Here is a 25336-nt window from a genome sequence, read left to right as displayed (position 1 = left end):
ACAAAAGATACTACAGAAGACTGTTGTATCCAATGGAAAATATCAATAAATCCAGAAGACCGAAACAGTAAGAGTGAAATACAAAGATCAGACTAAAAATAGTATCATACTACCTATAATCACCAGGCATGCTAACCTGTAAGTATAACCATCTTGCATTTTAACCTTTGTCAAAATTTTAATTCACTTTTGCCTTAATTAAATAGGTTATACTTATTTTAGGAAATAAAACCTGATGATGGAATTGTAATTCCGAAAACGTTTGTTTTGATGTAGTCCTGTTTAGGGATTTTATAAATATATACCTTTTGCAAACAAATTTAACCATTTTTTTGTGATTCACATACGCAAAAGAAGAATCTACAACTCAGGTAATGGACATTTTAACCCTTTCGGTACTGTATGGACCTATATGTCCCTGTCCCACAAAATTTAAAAAAGCTCTATTGGTGGCTATTTGTTCCCTAAATTCACTTTAATCAAATATAACCCTGTTACTAATCATTTCGTTTTGTTAAATATGTGTTATATGTGTGAAATAGGTGTTCTTGTACAACGTGATTAGGTATTACTAATGGGACACATTGGTCCCAATATAAAACACTACTGGGACATAGTTGTCCCATGTCCTACCAAAGGATTTAAGGATATTTAAAAAAAATATCACTTTAGGCACCATTTTAACACTATTAACACATTGAACGCCATGCGAGTTGTATTTAACTCGCGCCTTGTTTGGCCCAGGCGCTCAGCGAGTTAAATATAATTCACAGGGAGATTTGAGATTTTGCACGTGGAGCCTGACGGCACAAACAAAAAATTTTAGTGTGGCGGTTAATGTGTTAATCGTATTTTTTGTCTGAAAAGTTTTTGATATCTTCGGAATGTATTCAGTCCTGAAAGGGTTTATGAATCACCCTGTGTATACTTCCTATCCAACTCAAAACATACACCGCCTGACCTATAATGTATTTTTAGTTGTTTGTCTATTACTTGTGCTCTAATTATAAACCCGTTAATTACAGTGTATTTATTCATAGATGTCTGTATTTTATATCTGGCGAAGACTTACACAATTAATTAAAAATCCCAATTGCCTTTCTATTAGCGCTGATTGAAATATTAATTAGGTAATATAAAAAAGTAGTCAATAAAACTGATAGAGATAAAACCACCTCGGTATTTCACGTGTCACATGTCACATGCTCATGGACCTACTTTCGGATTGTTATTTTTGTCACAAAGGGAACTTGCGAATATTTGAATAAACTGCCAACCAATAGGATTTCAGGAGAGTGATATACCTCCAATTTATTTTTAGATTATGGTAACACCTGTCTTTTGTTAAACTAATTAACAGATAAACTAGAATCTTATTTCAATATTAGCTTTGTATTACTAAGTAAATATATTTCGATTTTTATGTAAATATATTATTTGAAGGTCTGTTCAATTTAATTTTGAGTTATAGAGATTTTAAAAATTCAATGTATAAAAAGGTAATATAAAAACGCTATAATTTTTTTACTTGATTTCACTCCCTTTTTTTAATTAATTTCTTTTCGCCGATAGGGATTGAAATTTAGGTCACCATCTACCATGTGGTACTACTATAAAAAAAGTGTATTCACGTCACTATACAGTAACAAGGACCTCCTCATACTATTGCCGAGTTTTTGGATTTTTATTTTTATCTTCCGCAAAAAAATTGTTTCACGAGATTTGGTAAAAACTTACCTTTTTATGTCCCAAACACATTGTAATTTTTTTTATTTGTAATTATTTTAATATATATTTTCCCTTATTTTAATTTAGTATCGAAAAAGTTGCATATTATTTATTTCTATTTTAAAATAACTTTTTTTACGGAATATTTTGGCCCATCATAAGGTATCTCAGAAAAATGGGGAAGAGGTTGGGAGTGTTTGGGCCTCACCACCTGTTGACTAGCGGGGCATTCATGATCCGAATTGTGGTCCCTCTAGTGGGACCACTAGTGGTCTTACTAGTTGGATGTTCCGCACCATTCACGCTCCAACATTTTATCTTACTAGCCTCCAACTTCAGTCTTTACCTTTCAGTCACCTGTTTTCACGGTGGTGTACACTGCTCAGCCAAAAATGTATCGAGTAAAGTCTATGCAAAATATAATTCGGAGGATTTGTGTTTTTAAACATTGAGTATATGAGTTGAGGTTTCATAATTAAGGCATGCCAAAGTTTCGTTTCTCTTAGTCCAGAAAGCCACTGCGCATCCGCTAGGAAAAATATTCTAATTCGGATTTTTTGCACAATTTTACTCAATCCTTTTAACAAATTTGCATGTTGCCAGGACCAAAAGCTGGTCAAAAATTTTTTAAACGTTTTTTTTTTTTTTGTTTTTTTCCTAAAATTATTTTTTTTGCATGGAAAAAAGTTTTTTTAGGTTTTTTGGATCATTCCAAACAGAAAAGGTCTTTAGTGACTTTTCTCTAAAAATGATATTTTTTGACACATAAGCGATTAAAAATTGAAAAATTGCGAAATCGGCCATTTTTAACCCTCAAAAACTATGTGAAAAACTGAAAATTTGAATGTTGCGAAGGTAGGTAGATATTCTTTAAACATCGATTGATGAAATCCCGAAGAGTTTTTTGCAACACAATATTCAAAACTCCTTGGTTTTTTAATTGCTAATCAAGCGTGCGCGACACTATTTTCCACCGACAGTATGGTGCAAATGAAAGGAATAAATTAGTTATTTCGTAAACCGGCGACTTCAAGGAAAAGTCCCGAAACAGGTCGATTTTTATTTTTATGTTATGATATTGTGGCATACATGGTATACTAGTGACGTCATCCGTCTGGGCGTGATGACGTAATCGATGATTTTTTTAAATGAGAATAGGGGTTGTGTGGTAGCTCATTTGAAAGGTTCTTCAATTCTCTATTCAGTAATGTAAACATTTACATAATTATTTATACGGGGTGTCCTTCTACTTCTTTTTTTGTCAAATAATTTAATTTAATAAAAATTTTTGGACACCCTGTATAAATAATTATGTAAACGTTTACATTACTGAATAGAGAATTGAAGAACCTTTCAAATGAGCTACCACAGGACCCCTATTCTCATTTAAAAAAATCATCGATTACGTCATCACGCCCAGACGGATGACGTCACTAGTATACCATATATGCCACAATATCATAACATAAAAATAAAAATCGACCTGTTTCGGGACTTTTCCTTGAAGTCGCCGGTTTACGAAATAACGAATTTATTCCTTTCATTTGCACCATACTGTCGGTGGAAAATAGTGTCGCGCACGCTTGATTAACAATTAAAAAACAAAGGAGTTTTGAATATTGTGTGGCAAAAAACTCTTCGGGATGTGATCAAAAATTTTTGACCACCTTTTGGTACTGGCAACATGCAAATTTGTTAAAAGTAGTCCTTTTTGAGTAAGATTGTGCAAAAAATCCGAATTAGAATATTTTTCCTAGCGGATGCGCAGCGGCTTTCTGGACTATCTAGCACAGGGGTGGGCAAATACTTTTAAGCGCGGGCCAAAATGACATTTTCAAAATATCTCCCGGGTCGGAAGACTATAGCGTGAACGCACGCTGTGTACCCGCCAATCTTTTTGGTGAAGTTTTTCCCTGCACTGCCCAAGATTTTTTTCACACAAACGCTATAAGTATCATTTTAAAGCATTTAGTTAGACAAAGAAATTTGACGAAGAAGAATTTTTCAACGGGCCGGATAAAGTAAGCAAAAGGGCCGGATCCGGCCCGCGGGCCGGCTTTTGCCCACCCCTGATCTAGCATTTGTCTATAGAGCTGATAATATGAACTAATTAATTTTTACGACTCTTGTAATTTTTACTTTTTAAGATGTAGGGTAGTTATATTTGCAAAAGTTATATTTGCAAACTAGGAATGTTTGCGTAAAGAAACTTGTAGACATCCCATACGTACTATACTGCGAGGCATAAGTTAGGGATATAGAAAATTTATGCTCATTTTCATAATTGATTTTTTCGTGAACGGATTAACGGGTCTTGCTAATTTTTTTACTATTTTAGATATTTCTTTAGTATTAACACAGTTGTGCAAAGATTTACTCAAACTTCTTTTTTATACTTATACCGGGTGGAGGAAAAGAAATGTTTTTCTTATGTTAAGTTTGAAACACCCTGTAGGGAGGACGAGGTACAATAATGAGTATGCATCAGAATCGTATTATAGTCTTATGTTTTGTGAACATTTTGTTTTTTGAATGTGCCTGATATCTTTAGAAACAAAGAAAATAGACGGCTTTGTAGTTTAACATGTGATTTAACCGAAACAAAAGTTTGAGACACCCTTTAGGGAGGAAAAGGTAAAATGGTGGTTATGCATCGATACTGTGTTGTAGTCTGATCTTTTGTGAACCATTTATTTTTTTAATTTCTCTGATATCTTTAATAACAGATAAACTAGACGGTTTTACTTTTTAACGTTTACTTTTTAAAGTGTTTTAACTGATGACTGCAATAAGTGAGGAGGTCATGTCTTGCTAAGTCATGTGCTAAAGAAAAACAGTGTTCAAAGAAAAATAATATGTGTAATGTACCTCTCGATATTTAAAGAGCCTCCAGGTAGACACCGAATCCGTATTACTTTCAGGGAAATTCCACCCCAAAACATCATATAGCCTCCATTAAACAATCTCGTCTCTCTTATGTTGTGCTGTGCATACCGCTTACCTGATCGACAATCGTTTACGTTATGTGACTTTCTGTTTTTAAAGTTTTGTTAACTGTTATTTTTTAGTGTTAATTTAGTTTTGTTTCAGTTAAAATACATGTTAAGGCGTAAAACCACCTATTTTCTTTGTTAGTTCCTTTATCTTTAGAAAGCTAAAGATATCAGGGAGATTCAAAAAACAAAATGTACTCAAAACATAAGACTACAAACTTAACATAAGAAAAACATTACTTTTCTTCCACCCGGTATAAGTACAAAAAATAAATTTAATTAAATGTTTGCACAACTGCCAATATATAAGATATTAAAAAAAATGGCGAAATCTGTTAAGCCGTTCACGAAAAAATCAACTATGAAAATGAGCAGTGTAGTGGAAATTTTTAATCCAACATCCAACATCGGCATTCACGCTCCAACTTTCTTAGTTGGACCACTAGTGGTCCCACTAGTGCACTTACTAGTGGTACCATCACCCACTCACGGTCTGATTTTAGATCCAACGTATCACTCTCTCTCTCTTGTCGGGCCACTAGATGACTAGAGGGACCAAAAATCGGAACGTGAATGCCCCGGTTTAGCCAATATTCGAGATACAGAGCAGTGAACAACATCGTTCATAAAAATACAGGTGCAAATGGGTTTTAAAATAATAGGGTTTTACAAGTGCCAATCCTCGCTTGAATATAGGGACCTTTGCTATGCTAGAACTTTTACCTCCATATATAGGAAGATTTATCTGAAAAGCACCTTTATCTTTACAGGCTCAGTATGTTAAGCTCGTCAGCTTTACTACACATTTAGAACTTCTAAAGACTGAAACAACGCAATCCATGAAGACGTCCACAGGTATGATGGCAGCAAAAACAAATTAGAACAGTCAGTAAATATCGCCTTAGCCGATTGTGAGCCAATATAATAGTTCAGAGCAGAAGAAATGCCATTACTTATACTCAAGAGGCCATAAACATACGAAGCAATAGTAATAGGGTGTAATATAGTTGGGACAACCTATATAAATTAAGTTGTAAATATCTTTATCAAAATATAATGTAGTGTATTAGCCATACTCGAAGACAATGACTCCTGACCGTGAATTAATACGTGAGGTTTACATATTAGGTAGTGTATAAAAATGCAGCATAGGTAAATTCAAGAGTTGTTATAATTAGATACTTGATATGTACAAATGTGTGGTATAGGTAATGATTTGTATTTGTAAACAATTATGGTTGAATCACCGTTTATACGATGTAAATATAAAGTTATCCAAACAATAGAGTTTTAATTAATTGGGACCAAAAATACATTAACATCACACTATTTATTACATGGCGATCCTGCCAGAAAGTGAAATTTTTAGACATTCAGAAACATAGATATACAAATAATTATTAGAAGTTAGTATGTAGTAAGGCGCTATGAATCATTAATGTTATTGTTTACATATCGGATACCAGTGAATAAAATATAATGTATAGTAAGACGTGTTTAGTCTTTTTAATTAATTAGAACCAGAAGGCAGTAACAACACACGCACTATTTAATACATGGCGTTCCTGTAAACTAATTGGAGAATCTTCTGTAAGGAACAAGGATGGCGGCACCAGCTTGGAAGTATAGACGGCGAAAACAGACCAGGACAGGAAGAATGCAGAGAACCCAGTGAAAAAAGACACAAGTGATAAAATGTAAGTAAGAATGTCTATCTTTATTAAAAATGCTTCCCTCGTTTTATATTATTATTGAACATTGAATATTTATCTTTGCTGATTTTTGAATAATTTATGAAGTATCGATTTTTTTTTAAGAATATCTATGAATTTTGAAACATGAAGTGATTTTTGAGAATATTTTTATCAAAGTTTATTATATATGCTATTACTGAATTTTTATTGAATTTTGAATCTTTATTGAATTTATTTGAAAAATCTCTATCCGATTTCGATTTTTAATACGGTTATTTTTGAATATTTTATGGAATATCGAATTTTTTTCAAAAATTTCTATCGAATTTTGAGATATGAACTGATTTTGAATATTTTTATCTAACTTTTGCATATGCTATTTTTGAATTTTTATCGAATTTTTGTCGAATATGTATACTATTCTTGAATTTTTATTAGCCAGTTATCTTATTACATATTGATATTTATCGAGTATATTTAGTACATTTTCATCGATTTTGTGTTAAATTTTGTATGATATGAACCTGAATTAATAATTTTTGTGTGATATATAAATGATTTTTTTAATGAATAATGATTAGTGATGACATACGTTAATATAAGAGCTTAAGACAAACATTGCTATAAGCAAGAGATTTATTTTTAACGAACCGACCTGATGCGTCGAGATAAGGAATTTGAAGAAGAACTATATAGATAAGAAGAAGAACTAACAATAGTATAAGCTAAATATTATGAGACAACTTGAGACAATAAGAAACCCACTGCTCTTGTCAAATTGGGAAGGTACTAAGTGATTTATAGAAGCTTGGAAGCTTGTTAGAGACCCACTCTGTGTTTTGAGAGTACCTATTTTATTCATGATTATTCGTGAATAAACAACGGCCTCAAAGCAAGGGATTGAGGTTGTGAAATTTGTAAAAGAATTTGATCTAGCCAACGATGTTATACCCACTTCTGTTAAGGTAGATTGTAGAGGTTTCGTGGCTAGTATTGAGTATTATGATTGTTATATGGAATATGTAGAAGAATTGGAACTTTTCTCTCGAGTAAAGCCACTTTGATTAGTCGAACGTAGGCATTGAGGGATAAGTAAAGGAAGTGATTATTATGATGTTATATTATGAAATGATATATTGATGATTAAATGACAAATGATTGTTATATGAAGATGAATTATGTACACTGTAGAAGTGTTATTATGTGGAGAAAAATGAAGAAATATAGTTATAGTACCAGACAAGAAAAAGAGAGAGAGAAAAAAAAATAATTTTATTAAAATATGTGGGAAAAATGGAAGAAGGAAAATAAAATTTGTCAGAAATGTCAAAATAAAGCAGAATTAAGAATAATATCAAATAAGTAGCTAATCATTGAATTTTTGTCTAAGAATTAAAGTTGAAATTTTTTTCTCTAAAGTAACGTAAACTATAAATAACTTATTTTTAAATGTATATAATGAATTCAGGTTAAATTTTCGCGTAAAATGGAAGTGTTTGAATTAAGGATAGACAATATCTTACAATAGTGTTAGTAGATAGTAAGCAAAGGGACACAAAAAGCGAAGTTCTTAGAGAGATTAAATCTTTATTATAGGTACAAGAGAGTTATTAGAAGTTTTTTTAGAGACACATATTAAAAGTTTTAGAGAGATTACATTTTTATTATAGGTACAATATTTTAAAGTTAGTAAGGCGTATATAAATAAATCAAAATAAGACTGAAATAATAAGATGAAATAGTAAAGTAACGTTAAATTCTTTTTTATATACCATTTAATAGAAGTTTAGGTAATATTTAGCTTAGCTTAGGAAGTATTAAAGTCGAGATTTTATTACAATTAGATTAGTTACGGCTTATAGGCACTAAAAGACTATTTAAAAGTTAGGATCAATTTCATTCACTGTGGACACTGTTTTGATGAAGTGAATTAGTGAACGGAAAAAAAAAGGGACGAAAAGACACGACGTGAAAGTACGTGAACTAGTAATAGGTTATAAAATACCAGTTTTAGTATAGGGAAAATATGAACTTTTGTGTAAAATAGGAAAAAGAATATACATGTTTAGGGAAAAATTGATTGATCTGAAATGTACCATGTTACAGTTAGTTAGCATAGTTAGGAAATTTAATTTTTCAAAATAGTATTAGGTAACCATAAACATTTTGTAAAAGGGAAAGAGAAATATATCTCATTTTAAAACAGGGAGATGTAATATAGTTGGGACAACCTATATAAATTAAGTTGTAAATATCTTTATCAAAATATAATGTAGTGTATTAGCCATGCTCGAAGACAATGACTCCTGACCGTGAATTAATACGTGAGGTTTACATATTAGGTAGTGTATAAAAATGCAGCATAGGTAAATTCAAGAGTTGTTATAATTAGATACTTGATATGTACAAATGTGTGGTATAGGTAATGATTTGTATTTGTAAACAATTATGGTTGAATCACCGTTTATACGATGTAAATATAAAGTTATCCAAACAATAGAGTTTTAATTAATTGGGACCAAAAATACATTAACATCACACTATTTATTACAAGGGGTTAGTGGTCCTACCAATAGACTGCCAACAGCCCTCGTAAATATTTTTACACTTCATGCAGTATTACTGAAAGAAATAGTCCTTCTTCTCCATGTGCCATATTACATGGAGATATCTGAGTCCATTCAACGATTTAACCAAATAACATGTTTTCTTCCTAAACTTCTAAGGCCCTCTATTTTGCCTTTAAGGATCAGTTGTAGTATTCTGTATTGATTTCTCCTCATTATAATATGTCCTAAATAAGACTTTTCCGGTGTTTAAAAGTCTTTAGCAATTCTCTATATTTGTTGACCTTCCTTAGTACTTTCTCTTTAGTTTTTCTTGTTGTCCAAGGTATCTTCAGCTTTAATGCTTTAATTCTGTTCATGCTTGATACTTTAGCGTCTACACTTCTGCGCCATACAAAAGTACAGACCAAAAATAGCACTTAACCATTTTTGTCTTAGTTCCAAACTGAGATGATTAATATTGCAAATAAATGTCTGCATCTGGATTTGAGTTACGACTAAAGACTAACAATTTCGTTTTTGTTTGACTTTATTATAATGACCATTTTCCCTCCTACATCGTGAATACAATCCAGCAGAATTTGAAGTCCTTCAATATTTTCTGACAGGATTACTGTATCGTCCGCTTATCTGATTACATTGAGTAGTTCCCCGTTGATTTTTAAGCCATACGACTGTCTCTCAAATGTCTTTTTAAATACATAACTTCTCCGAATAAACATTAAACAATGTTAGCGACAAAATGCAAGCTTGTCTGACTCCTCATTGTATGGAGATTTTGTTGGTGTATCTCCAATTTTTACGATAGCAGTTTGATTCCAGTACAAAGTTTTAATGACACAAATATCTTTGTCATCTATTCCTATATTTTTTAGCATCTGCATTAATTTTACGTTTGATTTTATTGAATGCAAATATATTTGTGCAATTTGTGATATTTGTGCAAATAGTACCTCCCTGGTTCCCCTAGCATTTCTAAAACCAAATTGGTTATCTTCGAGATTTTCGCATTTGCGTCCAATTCTGTTGTGAAGTATTCTTAGGACGCTAAGAACCTTTACAAAAACAAACTCTTAACCGGACCTGATGATGGTGCACAAAATGTAAGACTCGAAACCGGTCGCCTTCTTTAACACCTTTTAATAAAGATTGTGAGTATTGACCTTTTTTCATATATCTATAAGTATATTTTATTTAAAAGTTCTTTTTTGTATTAGATATTAGATTGACCTTCAATAAACTTGTTTTTTACAACTGCTACAAATTCCGTTGTTGATAAAAAAAAAGTAATTGAAATACGTGTTAATAGTATTACACTATTACATTAATCAATTCTCAATTCCACGTAGAATTTATTTGTGCGTGACGTGGCGACACTCCTTTTTTAACTACCAATCAGGAAGCAGTGTTGTTGCCAACCAGAAACCTTATCAGGTATTTCCAATTTGATTACTCATAAGTCATAAATACACGTAGGTAAAGTGATATTAACTTATACGTGCGTAATAAAAATGTTTTATCGCTATACAACAAGGAAATAATTTTCTTGATAATTTATAACAAAAGGTGATTACTTGAAAAAATGTGCATATCATATTCATGCATCTTTGAGTTTTCACATTAAAAGCAAATAACGCCTCTCTGATTCCTAGTCCGTTTCTGAACCCAAACTGACCATCATCTATTCCTTCTTCCAGTTTTTTATTTATACAAATTGTATTATTTTCAAGAATAATTTGAGAACATGACGTGATATTGTTCTGTATTTACTGCAGTCTTTAGCGTTTGCATCTTAGGGATTGCACAAATGGTGGAGAGTAATCATTGAGAGTGTTAAAGATATCATACCTTTTCTGGTATTCTTTTATTTCTGTGCATTGTTCTTTTAACCATTCTTCTTTCGCTTGCTTAATTTCGTATTTTATTTGTTTATCCATTTTTTTGTATACCTGAATATCTTTGTTTTTATGTTGACGTCTTTCTTCCATTAAATCTAAAATTTCCTCCGTCATCGATTGTTTCTTTTTGTATGTGGTTGGTGTCAGAATTTCTCTTTGATTTTGATCTGTCTGTCTTTATTTATAACCATTTTGTATCCGTTTCTGTATTTTGCAGAACTTGTTCTTTAACATTCATTTATCGATTATTGATTTCATCTGTCAGACGTAAGACAATGACAAAGAAGTGAGAAATCAAGCACAAAAAGGAAATAAACTGGCAGAATGTCTTAATAACACTATGGCGAAACCGACATATTAACACTTGAGGATGAAGTCAAGAATTTATAAAGCCAGTGTTCAACCAATAACGACATATGCATCAGAAACAAGACCCGGTACAGCCACAACAGACTACTACTACAACAACGACTACTAGAAACAACAGAGATGAGAGTACTGAGAAGAATTACATGAAATACGCTGAGAGATCGAAAGAGGAATGAAGACATTAGAAGACAATATAACATACAGTGTATAAACGAATGGACACTAAATAGAAAAAAAACGAATGGACACTATGAAAATAGAAAATATAATAAATATAAAAAAAAAGAATAGAATATCCACATACGCAGAAGCGCCTCTCATGCGAACGGGCTCTAAGGGCTCACGGAACGACAGAATATTCGTAAGATTCGATTGGTAAGGGATAAAAATTCGGTTTCTGAATATTTAAATACACACACCCAAACTTATATGGAATCATCTGATATTTCTTATTATTCCGTGCGAATTTAAAAAACAAACACATGAAGTTAAACAATATTTATTTTAAAGCAATTTAATAACAAATACATAACAATTAAATAAAAGAATAAAGTATTTAACAAAAAAATTGAAAGTAGTTGTTTTAAAGTCAATAGCATACAAAATTTCAATGTAAAACGAATAATGTTTAACTTGTTTTTATTTATTGAAGTTATACTTCTTTACCGGCGATAGAGGGTGATTTTTTTATAAGTTAAAACCTATCAGCCCGGCGCATGCGCATTATAACTTTGTTCTGATTGGATGTTTAAATGACATGTCAAAAATTATCCGATATGGCAGCTGTGGTTTGGAGGTAAAGGCAAACAAATGTATAATATATTAGTTTTATTGTTGTGAGGACAGAAACAAAAAAGTTTATAATATTGTAGTGACTTTTAAATAGTTTTTATACTATGTAGTGAATAATTGTTAATGTATCATGGGTATAAACCTACCTACTTGATCTGCCAAAATACATAGTATGTAATACTTTTATTTATATAATTTGATTACCATCAAAATTTCTATCAATATTCACCTAATATATTGTTTTTTTACTCTATGTTTTGTTGTATTTTTTCAATTCTAAATCATTTCACTTCAAAATTAAAATAATTTGATCAATTTTCAAAATATCAAAATATCACAAGTTTAATCCGTTTAGTTAGTCGATCTTCGTAAATAATGACACATAGTGTCCGTGGCTAAGCGGAGAAGGCGAATGAATTCCAATACCAACCGCTCTTATCAGCGCTGGTTCGAGTCCCAATAGAAACTTTCTTTTTTGTTTTTTTTAATACATTTTATGATTGTAAGTATATTTATTATATAATTGAATTTTCAGAAAATACGTATTTAGTTAAAAAAATTTTCGACAATTAATGTTCAGACATAAGTTGTGGCTTGTTTAATGTGTTTGTGTGTGTTTTATTCTTTTATTATTTTAATTTTTGGCACTGTTCTAATAAAAATGTTTGAGAAGTAGTAAGTGTAAATTAGTTTAATATTTAAACAAAATATAAATAAAAAGTATATTAATTTCGTTTAAATCATATAATAGAAGTATAACTTCTTACGTGCGTACAAAGTACACACACATTCTTTTTTTTTTGTATTTTGTGGTAGTCAGTATTATCACCTCTAGTCCTTACGCAAGCTTTAGTTTCCGTGGGCACGCTCCTAATCAAATTATCAACATTTTGTTGTGGTAGGTTGCTCCATCCTTTAAAAGCAGCTTGTACTAGCCGTGCGGTGTTTTGTGGATTATCCCGTCGAGCTCTAATTTTTCTTTTAAGCATATCCCACAAATACTCTATAGGATTAAGCTCGGGTGAGCAAGCAGGCCACTCCAAACAAGGATACCTTCTGCTTCAATGATGTCTGTAGTCACTCTAATGGTATGTAGAGGTCCATTATCATGCAATAAAATTAAATTTTCTCCTGTTGCACCTCTTCAGAGCCTGACTACAGGTTATCAACATACCTGTGAGAAGTTAAAGTTGATTGGATGAAAATTAAAGGAGTTTTTTTATGGATCACAATTCCTCTCCAGAACATTACTCTTCCCCTTGTATATTTGTGAACAGATCTGACAGTTTTCGTTCTTGCTTGTCTTCATCGACCTCTAAGTACACGATTTCGTGGGTCATCTGATTTTCCATCTGATTACATTAAATCCTGACTGTTTTTGAAAATAGCACATTTTGTCAATTCCCAATGTTCCAGTTTTGGTGGTGAAGACACCAATTTAGGCGATCAATCTTGTGCTGCCTGGATAACTCGGGAACCCATAACTGTCTTCTGCTGTATACTTCTTGGTACGAGCTCTTCTTCTTATCGTTTCAACTGAAACAGTTACACCTGTAGCTTCCAAAAGCTGCCTTTGGAGCTGCAGGTGAGAAATGGTTGGGTGTCTTCCAGCTGATTGGACAATTAAATGATCTTGGAGAGCCGTTATTACTTTTGGCGACTTTCCCTTGCTTTATTTTTGAGCTTTCCTAGTTCCTGTTACCTAGCATATGTTTTGGACAGAACGCCCTCTATTACGCCTACCTCTGCAGCTATGTCCATCTGAGAACATTACTTTCTCCACAAGACCAATAATCTTTCCTCGTTGTAAGTTTTATAACCCCACATGAGGCATATTTTCGTTTTTGGACGCAAAAGTTAGTTTATTTATTTTCGTTCGACTTGCAACTCAAGCAAATAATCTTTACCGTACCAGGCTGTACTATCCGATTGTCTTGTATATTTGTTTATTTTCAATAAAAACCTTTAATCTTCGCAACAATAACAAGTTTTTTCAAAAGAAATAAATATTACTTTGAAATACATGGTGATTCCATATAAGTTTGGGTGTGTGTATATTTGTTTGATGCAATATTTTGGTTATCTACTACTCGTATACGGATTAGAAAGAAATGGGACAATGAAAAAAAAATGGCCGTGATAAGAACTATAAAACTCAGATTCCACTAGGATTTTGATTACTTCGAGACATGATTTTATCACCAATTATAAGGCATAGAAAAAAATACTAAAATTAGCCTTAAAACAAATTACCAATATCAAGAACAAAGTTGTTTTTAACACACTAAGCGTCAGCACCTACTTATGGTTATTGATATGATGACAGGAATCATTCAAAACTAATTTACATTAAAAAACAATACATTTTTATAGCTATCGGCTACTTACGAGGCATATCTTTTTTAGATACCCAAAAATCTATAAGAAGGTTATTATTCAATTTGGACATTTCCTCTTGAATATTAACCTTGGGAAAGAACATGATAAGAGTTAAATTTAATGTAAAGTACACCTTGACAAATTAATACCAAGATCTTTGATAAAATAAAGTAAATAATCAACAAAATCGCAAGTAAATGATCTTTGATAAAAATCCCATTCATCATACAGAGATTACTAGTTTTTAAAAATCTCAAAATCGGTCATTTTTACTCAAAAACAAATTTTTATTGACGGATTTGGGTTCAGAATAGTTCATACCACACTCTTCTTTCAGTGCATCAACGATAAAATGTCGAAATATATTAACCTAGAATGACAATAATTCAATGGCAATAATTTTACCTCTTGACATTGTGAAAGTATGCAACTATCCGTCAACGAATACATAATTTTCTGATGGTTCTATGTATAATAATCACAATAAAGAGAATTTGACAAACTATGATGCACTGACAGAAGGGTTCGGTACGTAGACACTAAGCATCAAAATTAACGCACCACCTTAAAAATGGGATATTTTTGATGTCTCGTATTTCCTAAACCTGTTGTTCGATTTGAGTGATTTTTTTAGTACAGTACCTGGCCAAATTATTAGGCCAAGCAAGGAAAAATTTACGATATGAAGTTATTTCTCGCATGATTATGAATATATTTGAAAAATATTGTTTTGTTTCCTTTTTTGTGAATATTAACTCTTAAGGTAATTAGGTTCGCTGCTCCGCTCTCGCTGCAACTGTTCCAATCGATACGGCATGCGCTCCTTTACATATAAAGGTGCGTATCCATGAAGTTCGCCGCTCTGCGCTCCTGCAACTGCTCCACATAGTGGATACGTTGGTGCTCCTGGACCATGCAACCGTTCCCGCTCCGCCTCGGCGCTCCAATCGGTGGCGGTTTATATGTAGAGGAACGCATGCCGTATCGATTAGCGCAGTTGCAGGGAGCGCGGAGCAGCAAACCTAATGGATACGCACCTTAAAGTTAATACATATTCACAAAAAAGGAACAAAACGGTATTTTTTTAAATATTCATAATAATGAGAGAAATAACTTCATATAGTAAATTTTTCTTTGCTTGGCCTAATAATTTCGCCAGGTACTGTATATTATATCTTTATTCTTCAAGAATATCGATGTAATAATATTATTGCTAAATAGGTAAGTATCATTGTATACCGGGTGTAACAATGATAGTATATATGTTTTTTCCTCAAAGTTTGGAACACCCTGTGGAATATTCTAGGGTATATAAAATATTGAAATTAAAAATCAACTGTAGCCTTAGGCTTTCTTAACATTTTGCTTTTTGATTCATTCGCTCATGTGGGATAATAAAAAAGTTAGGTACTTTAACAACTAGCCATGTTATTCACCAATACAGGGTGTTTCTAAATAAGTGCGACAAACTTTCAGGGGTAATTCTGCATGAAAAAATAATGACCGTTAGCTTTATAAACCAATGTCCACAAATGCTTCGTTGCCGAGATACGGGATGTTGAATTTTTTCTTACAAACTGACGATTTATTTATTGCTCTAAAACCGGATGAGATATGCAAATGAAATTTGGTAGATTTTAAGAGGAAGTTATTGCGCATGTTGTGACATACAATTAAGAATTTTATATTCACCATTGGCGTGCATAGGGGTACAAATATTTTAGATACATTCCGTATGCACGCCAATGGTGAATATAAAATTCTTAATTGAGAATTAAATTCAGTTTGTAAGAAAAAATTCAACATCCCATATCTCGGAAACGAAGCATTTGTGGACATATGTTTATAAAGCAAACGTTCATTATTTTTTCAAGCAGAATTACCCCTAAAAGTTTGTCGCACTTATTTAGAAACACCCTGTATTGATGAATAACATGGCTAGTTGTTAAAGTACCTAACTTTTTTATTATCCCACATGAGCGAATGAATCAAAAAGCAAAATGTTAAGAAGGCCTAAGCCTACAGATGAGTTTTAATTTCAATATTTTATATACGCTAGAATATTCCACAGGGTGTTCCAAACTTTGAGGAAAAAACACACTATCATTGTTACACCCAGTATACAATGACACTTACCTGTTTAGCAATAATATTATTACATCGATATTCTTGAAGAATAAAGCTATACTATACTAAAAAAATCACTAAAATCGGACAACAGGTTTAGGAAATACGAGACATCAAAAATGTTCCATTTTTAAGGTGGTGCGTTAATTTCGATGCTTAGTGTATATTAACATGGACAGAGTGTCATGTTAAAGAAGTGTGTCATGACGACACAATGTTTTTTTTTCTCAGTGCTGTTTCACTCTTATGCATAGTAAAGCTGCGACAGTAGTCCTCCCCTTCCGTGCTTATATACCCACGTATTTTTATGTTAGTTTCACGATACAATGTGCTAAAAAGAGATACCGCAAACCAGTCCAAGAGATGTTGTCGTCAGGAAGCGCGGAGGGTAAGCTCAGTCTACGTTTTGGTGTGAACGTTAGCATTTATCACAATTAAGTGTGGAAAATCACATCAGTCATGTGGTGACCGCTTTTTACGATGGATTCCTGGAGACGTTCTTGAAAGTTCACATAGACTCTCTCTAATAACGTTCTCTCAACTTAAGCGACTTCCACGCAAATTTCCTCCTTCAAATTGTCCAGAGTTCGGGGCTTGTGTTCGTATACACGAGCCATAGGAAATAATTGCAGAATGATGAATCTGGGGACCGAGGAGGCCAATGAACATCACCAAATCTGGAAATAAGGCAACCACGGAAGAGAGAGCTTGGACACTGAAAAGGTAACACATAAGAAAAATAGAAGCGTTCGAAATGTGGTACAGAAGAATATTGAAAATTTAGTGGGTTCAAAGGATTACCAATGTTGAAGTGCTACGACGTTTAAATAAGGAGTTAGAAATTATGAACAGTATAAAAACAAGAAAACTGGAATATTTGGGTCGCATTACCAGAGGAGAAAAATATGAGTTGCTGAGAATTATTATGCAAGGAAGGATCCAAGGAAGAAGAAGCATAGGAAGAAGACGCATCTCTTGGCTGAGGAACCTTAGAGAATGGTTTAACTGTAGTTCATTACAACTGTTTAGAGCAGCAGCCAACAAAGTGACCATAGCCATTATGATATCCAACCTCCGATAGGTGAGGGAACTTTAAGAAGAAGAATGAAGATAGGGCGAACAACGTTCATCGTTGTTCTGTCTGCGTGTAGGTGGTCGCCCCAATCCTGTTGAAAACACACTCGTCGGAATGGACTAAGTCGTCGTCGTAATCCAGGTGAAAAGAAGTTGGTGATCATTTCCACATAGCGCTCCAAGTTCACGGTAACATTGCCATTACCGTCTTCGAAGAAATAAGGACCGATGAAGCAAGTTTGCGATACAGCACACCAAACCATCACTTTTGGGATGTACAGCGGTCTTTATGAAGAAGTATTACATCTAATGGACAAAAAGGCCCGAAGTAATACTTTCCATAAAAAAGAGAAATCTGGAATATTTGGGCCGTCTAATGCGGGGACAAAAATACACTTTCCTACAAGATATAATGCAGAGAAAGATTGAAGAAGCCGGGCCGCAGAAGAATGACCTGGATGAGAAATTTAAGTGTTAATGGTGGTTGCATCTTGGGATGTGCAGCGGTCTTTATGAAGAAGTATTACATCTAATGAACAAAAAGGCCCGAAGTAGTACTTACCATAAAATAGAAAAAACTGGAATATTTGGGTCATCTAATGCGGGGACAAAATTACACTTTCCTCCCAATAATAATGCAGAGAAAAATTTAAGTGGTAATGGTGGTTGCACCACAAATGAACTGTTTAGAACAGCTTTAACCAAAGTTAGAATACTCTTGATGATATCCAATCTCGGATAGTAGAGGAAGAGAAAGAATAACACGTTACTTTCATGTAAACATGTGTTGAATATACTACAAAAATATCACTTTACAACATATTTATATTTAATGCTGGCAAACTTACCAATAAATCCTTTTTTGACCAATTCCAAAGTGAATCTCCTAGTGATCTTTTCTAATTCATGTTCAGAGTATTTCTTGTGATCGATTTTAACTCCAGCTTTCGCTCCTCCGAATGGAACATCTACACAGGCGCATTTGAATGTCATCAAGGCTGCCAAAGCTTTGACTTCGTCTCTGGAAACGTCCATGGAGAAACGCATACCTGTAAAGAACAAGGTTTAACATAAGAAACATGATGTTAAGAAACACAATTAAGATAAAGCAATAAAAAATAAATTAAAAATACATGGTTGTATCAGGGCTATAGACAGAGAATATATTTTATATCAGCAACAGTGCTACGCTACGTCATACGATGCAAGCCGGTATGACCACAGGGATTATTACGTCAATAGCCGGAGAGCTGTCAGAAAATTTTGAGTATTTAACTCAGTAGTAGAGAAAAGTGTGTCAATCATATTTAGTACTATCAGGGCTGCTTTATCCATTAGGCAATATAGGCAGTTGCCTAGGGCGGCAAATTGTGAAAGAGCGGCAAAAATAATGTACAAAAAAATATTTGTATATAAAAATTAAAATCAAATAACAAGTATGCATGTATGTATGTTCATCCATCAATGAAATAGAAGTGGGCATTCATTTCTAAATAGAATAAAACAAATTTCATTCATAACAAAAATAAAATAAACATAGCATTCTGTTATCTTAACACTATTCATTCAAAAAGGACGAAGTCATAAATTTAGTGATTATTGGGCCGCCGGCAGCTCGGCAAAGGCGGTGGGCTATTGAACACTTCAATATTGCACATTTTGCAGAAACTAAAGATTTGACTTGTCTACAGTAGGACATCGAGTTAGAGTTGGGATTTTCAAACTGTATTATTACAAGCAGATAAGGTTCGTGTCGTCGCACAAATATACTCCAGTTAAATAAGCAAGAAATAGACCATGTTCAGGACACTGAAATATCGAGGTAGCTGACCACTTTTTTATTTTAGTTATTGTTGACTGTTGACCTATAGGATGAAAACGTACATGTTTCCTGTCTAGAGTTTGCGTCCGTTTTTAAATTATTAACAATTTAGTGCAATCAAAGCAATTTTTTCCATTTTTTGCACTCAATTAAAAAGCTAAATACTGCAAGCGCCAGTTAACTTGGCGAGACGCATTGCACAGTGGCTTATGGGATGATCATCAGTCTCAGTGTCGTTGTGCGTATTCGCTGTCGCCAAGTTAACTGGCGCTTGCAGTAGTTGACATAAAATTACAAAATTTATTTTTTTTTAACCTTGAAAACCCTTCAAAATGACGAGTTTTGAAAGTCAAAAAGTTAATTTGTTGCTTCGTAAACTGCAAAATAACTTAAAATCGTTATTTATTAATAACTTTTACTAAAACTAACTTTGACTGTAGTGTTTCATTCAAAGTTGGGTATTGGGGTACATAACAAACCCTCAAAATTTGAGACCGATCCATGAATTAGTTTAAAAGTTATGCTATTTGTTTATCCCAGAGACCAATAACAAATGACAGCAAATAATGAAGATAAGACAATTCTGCGTATGCCAAATGAAAGTAGAAAAGTGATACTATCAAAATGTATTAAGAAAAAATAAAAAATTATCTAATATAGTAAAAAATTCTAGTTTATAAATATTTAGAATAACTTTAAAAATATTGTCCATAGAAAACATTTTCTTACATATTCGAAAAGGTGAAATTTTACTCGAATTTTTAAAAATGTAGTTCAAATGGTGACTTGTCATGGTAAGTAAAGGGGGAGCGTTGAATGCACTAAATTGTTCATAATTAAAAAACGGACGCGAATTCTGGGCAGGAAACATGTAGGTTTTCATTCTATAGGTCAACAATAATTAAAAAACTGTCAGCTACCTGGCGGGAGCCGACAAATGCATGAGTTCAAAAACTAAAAAATAAACTTAAAACTACTACCATTTTCTATATCTTGGGATCTACTCAATGGATTTTGATATGTCTTCTTTTAATTTGTATGTACTTTTGTGTACATTACAAATATGCAATTTGTCTAGACATTTATTAGTCATTTATTAATTAATAAACAGTCTAATTTTTTTAACCAATTTTTGAAAAAATAATTTTTTATCAAAAATCCATTTTTGTAGTGATACTATCATTATTAATCATAGAAAAAGTTAAGGTATACTTTAATAAATAAATTATGTTCAATAAATTATTATTTAATAAAAATAATTTATTTATTAAAATATACTTTAACTTTTTCTATGATCATTAATGATATGATTAAAAAATAGATATTTGGGAAAAAAATATTTTTTCAAGGAATGTTACAAACTAGACCCTTTATTAATTAATACATTTATAATAAAATTGCATATTTGTAATGTATGTAGAAATTATATACGAATTTTAAAAAGATTACATACAAATTGAATTATTAATAATTAAAAAACGGACGTGAACTCTAGACAGGACACGGGTAGGTTTTCTTCCTATAGGTCTACAATAACTAAAAAAGTAGTCAGCTGAATACCTGAATATTTCAGTTATTATGAAAATGGTGTAACAGTGTGAAGCAGCTTCAGTGAAATAACAGTTAAAAAATAACGGCTACTGCTATCGCAACACATCCCATCAGATATCAAATTTTACTAATTTTATAGGATGTATGTTAAAAAATATGAATTTAGGCTCAGGAAAAAAGTACCTTCATATTTCACAATATCGAAAATTGTTATTGAAAAGTTATTTGGAATTAAAAACTATGTTCCAATATGCAATTGCATTTTGTCCTGTCGCCCAGAGGGGGGGGGGGGTTGTTACGACGGCCTCGTTTATTCAGATGGACTTACCCAAGTTTTTTACTTACTATAATAGTAATATTGTAAAAAAAATGCATGGCGCCTTTTTATAATAGTAATATGTAACATTACGCTTGATGTAAAATAAAGAATATTTTTAACACATTTCCAAACATTGTATGAAGAACCTAACATTCTTATTTAAATAAAAAATTCTACTTGCATTTTTTCTTTCGCAAAAATGGTACATGCTTGAAGGGCGGCTACTAGAGAATTGCCTAGGGCGTCAATTGACCTAAACGCGGGCCTCTACTACTTAATACTGGTGAATAACAAAATTTTTAATTGCATGTCAAAAATTGCGCAATAACCATCTCTTAAAACCTACCAAATTTTATTTGCATATCTCAACCGGTTTTAGGGCAATAAATAAATCGTCAGTTTGTAAGAAAAAATTTACCATCCCGTATCTCGGAAACCAAGTATTTGCGGACATATGTTGATAGAGCAAAGGGTGATTATTTTTTCATGCAAAATTACCCCTTAAAGTTTGTCGCGCTTATTTAGAAACACCCTGTACTGATGAAGAACATGGCTAGTTGTTAAAGTACCTAACTTTTGTATTCTCCAACTTAAGCGAATGAATCAAAAAAGAGAGTGTTAAGAAAACCTGAGGCTATAGTTGGGTTTTAATTTCAGTATTTTATAAATGCTAGAATATTCCAAAGGGTGTTGCGAACTTTGAGAAAAAAACACAGTTTGATTCGAACACCCAGTATACAATGAAAATTTACTTGTTTAACAACAACATTATTACAGCGATATCGTTAAAGAATAAGGCTATAACATATTAAATAAATTTTTTTATATCGGACAACAGGTTTAGAAGATACGAGTCATCATAAATGACCCATTTTTTGGGGTGCCCGTTTTCTGTGACGCGCAGTGTATTTTCCATAAATCTTTGCATATCTAGTTATTCGTTTCTTTCCCACGTTCTAGCTCACATTCTCTCCCGCTTTTTGTTCGGTATGGATTTTTTTTTTCTTGTAGCATTGTAGAATATATTAGAAAATGAAAAAACAACGCATGGAGCATGAACCAAGGTTTCATGAAAAATTTTGGGCGGCATCCAAAAACTGTATTTCACAACATATAAACATAAATTTGTTTTTCCTCGTAAAATGTGCAGCCTTATTATTCATAATCCATAATATTTCAAGATCAACATTTTTTATGTTAAAACAGCTGCTCCTTAGTGAATATATTTATATATTACATCATTTTTTAGATAATATTATCCTGATTTAAATGCTGTTGTTTTTAAAATATACGCAAACATTCCAGTATATTCTCAGTTTCTCAAACATACTTAATACTCATTCCAGCTATACATAGGAACGGCTCTTGATCAGCATTTTTGGCTTGCAGCTTATATTATCTGCGATATATACGGGGAGTTTCTTCATAAGACTATCGTCTCGTTTTTAATCCAATATGATACTAGAAGAAAGTTGGGGGTGAGCAAAAGTAAAGGTTTAACCTCCTCTAAACGTCTAGAAAAATCGAGAAGAAAATATTTTCGCTACACAGGTTTTATTGACCATGGCATGTTAAGACATAATATAAATTTTCATTACCACCCCGTAACTTTTTCTGGGTGTACTTTTGCATATAGGTTAATTACGCCAAATCAGCTTATTTTCATCCCTAAAACTCGTGGTGTAATTTATAACCATTCTTCTTGTGACACCCTGTATATCGCACTACTAGCACATGATGTTCTTACATCACACGCTGTTATATCTTACAAGTAATGATTTAAGAGCTTTATTTGGTTGTTTTTAAAATTTACATGTACTTCCATTGTGATAACGAAACCAATAAAATGTTTTATCATAATATATATGTTTTTCGAAGTATGTACCTCTCCTATTGTATTTAAATTTTATGTTGCAATTTCAAAAGAAAAACAAAAGATAAGAGTTGCTTATAAAAAGTACACTGTAAAAATTTTTTAGTAAATCTGCCGATTTAAATACGGAAAGAAATTGTAACCCTCATTAAACGAGGTATAGTTACTATTAGGCAACCCCTAAAATTACGTTAAACCGACCACGAAAATCAGCTTTAAGGTGAATGACCAATTCTGATCATTCTTTATGTTTTTGACGTAGTTGAATGTGCATAAAAAGTTTATTTTTTTCTAGAATTGGTGGAACATGTTCAAAAATCAAATTTTATGCAAAAATGCGAAAAATTAATTTTGATGAGTTTTCAATTTTACCTCGCTGTCTCTTTGGTCTCTGTAAATATTTCCTTTTGAAAATTTTACTGTAGCATCTTTGAAGTAATTAGATAACAATGAGATTTGTCCAAAATGTTTAAACAAATTAAAAGAAGAGTCGGTAATTTTTAAACATTTTGTCGTCAGACTTCGTTAGTTTCATGTTTACTTATAGTCTGGGCTGATTATCGGAGAATAGGCCATTTTTGGGAAAAGTTATTTACCAGCAATTTTATTGCTGGAATCGAATCTTATGATTGTTTATATTAATAATATAGATATGCAAAGTCCGCAGATATTGTGCTACTTTTTTTTTAAACAAAATGGCGCCCGAAAATCGTGTTTTTTTCAATGTTTGCTCTATAACTCCAAAGATTTTAACTTTAGACCAAAAACACTCAAATAAAAATTCACCGCAATTAAATTCTGCATAAAGACGTGTTTTTTCTGATTTACTTCGATGAAAACTTTCCCCGGAAAAAGCGGGTTTTTCCAACAAAATCTTTAATTTTCAACTAAACTTTTAGGTAAGTAGTTGTTAATTAATAATTAAATAACTTGGTAACGTAAAAGCCCTTTCCGTATATATTATAATTCCAGAAGCCGATGGAAATTGAATGAACAGTTTAGCAACAATTTAAATGTTATTTAAAAATTTACGGTCGCTATAATAACGACAATAATTATGATGCCTAAGAATAACTATAATTTTTTCATAAAAAGACACTATACCTATCTAATGTACTTTACAGAATTGAAATTGGACTATTTAAGCGGCCTCAGGAATATTTTAAAATTATAAACAATTTTTTGGCTTATAAACAAATAGAATATCTCGGGAAATATTAAACTAAATTAAATTGTGAAAACGGTATTCGAAAGACAGCGGTAGGACGCTTCTTTTAAAAGAAAAAACGTTTAATTATGACTAGTGGTTCCTGAGATACAACCGGTCAAAGTTGAACGGAATTTACGGCAAAGATATAAACAATAGGATCATAATTTTCAAACCATCACCTTTTTATTTTTGTCCTCTTTCTCCACACCAATTTTCATATCTTTAAAATCCTCATAACATATATTATTATAATAAAAACTATCGATAATACGTGTGAAAATTGCCAAAAATAGCAAAATTCCAATCAAAAATTAGGTTGGAGAAAATGTAACCCTCAAAGTTCAAAATCGGTATACGTTAACAAAATGCATTTTCTCGGCTTCCCATGGAGCAATTTCCTTCATTCTTTTTTTGTTCCCTAATAGCTCGAGTAGAGCCATCGAACTAATGCATTATTAAATGTCAACCTTGCTTTTGTTTTGTTATAATAAATTAATGCTTTTAAAAGAAGCGTGCTGCCGCTGTCTTTCGAATACCGTTTTCACAATTTAATTTAGTTTAATATTTCCCGAGATATTCTATTTGTTTATAAACCAAAAAATTGTTTATAAATTTAAAATATTCCTGAGGCCGCTTAAATAGTCCAATTTCAATTCTGTACAGTACATTAGATAGGTATACTATCTTTTTATGAAAAAATCATAGTTATTCTTATGCGTCAGTATTATTGTCGTTATTATAGCGACCGTAAATTTTTAATTAACATTTTAATTGTTGCTAAACTGTTCATTCAATTTCCATAGACTTCTGGAGGTATAATATATATGGAAAGGTATTTTACGCTACCAAGTTATTTAATTATTGATTAAAAACTACTTATCTGAAAATTAAAGATTTTGTTGGAAAAACCCGCTTTTTCCGGGGAAAGTTTTCGTCGAAG

At 32.2% G+C, this 25336-nt stretch overlaps 1 protein-coding gene across 2 annotated transcripts in view; it reads right to left on the bottom strand.

The window, feature by feature from the left end:
• LOC126889420 (glutamate dehydrogenase, mitochondrial-like) overlaps positions 1-25336 on the bottom strand; it is a 154661-nt gene that overhangs the window by 99693 nt on the left and 29632 nt on the right. For both annotated transcript variants that reach the window (XM_050657715.1, XM_050657716.1), the window contains exon 2: positions 18470-18670. In XM_050657715.1, coding sequence (XP_050513672.1) covers positions 18470-18670 — 201 coding nt within the window. The remainder of the gene's footprint in view (positions 1-18469; positions 18671-25336) is intronic.

Source organism: Diabrotica virgifera, chromosome 8, assembly GCF_917563875.1.
Source record: "Diabrotica virgifera virgifera chromosome 8, PGI_DIABVI_V3a".
NCBI lineage: Eukaryota > Metazoa > Arthropoda > Insecta > Coleoptera > Chrysomelidae > Diabrotica > Diabrotica virgifera.
Note: the sequence above shows the minus strand (reverse complement) of the source record. Positions and strands in the feature narration are given on the sequence as shown.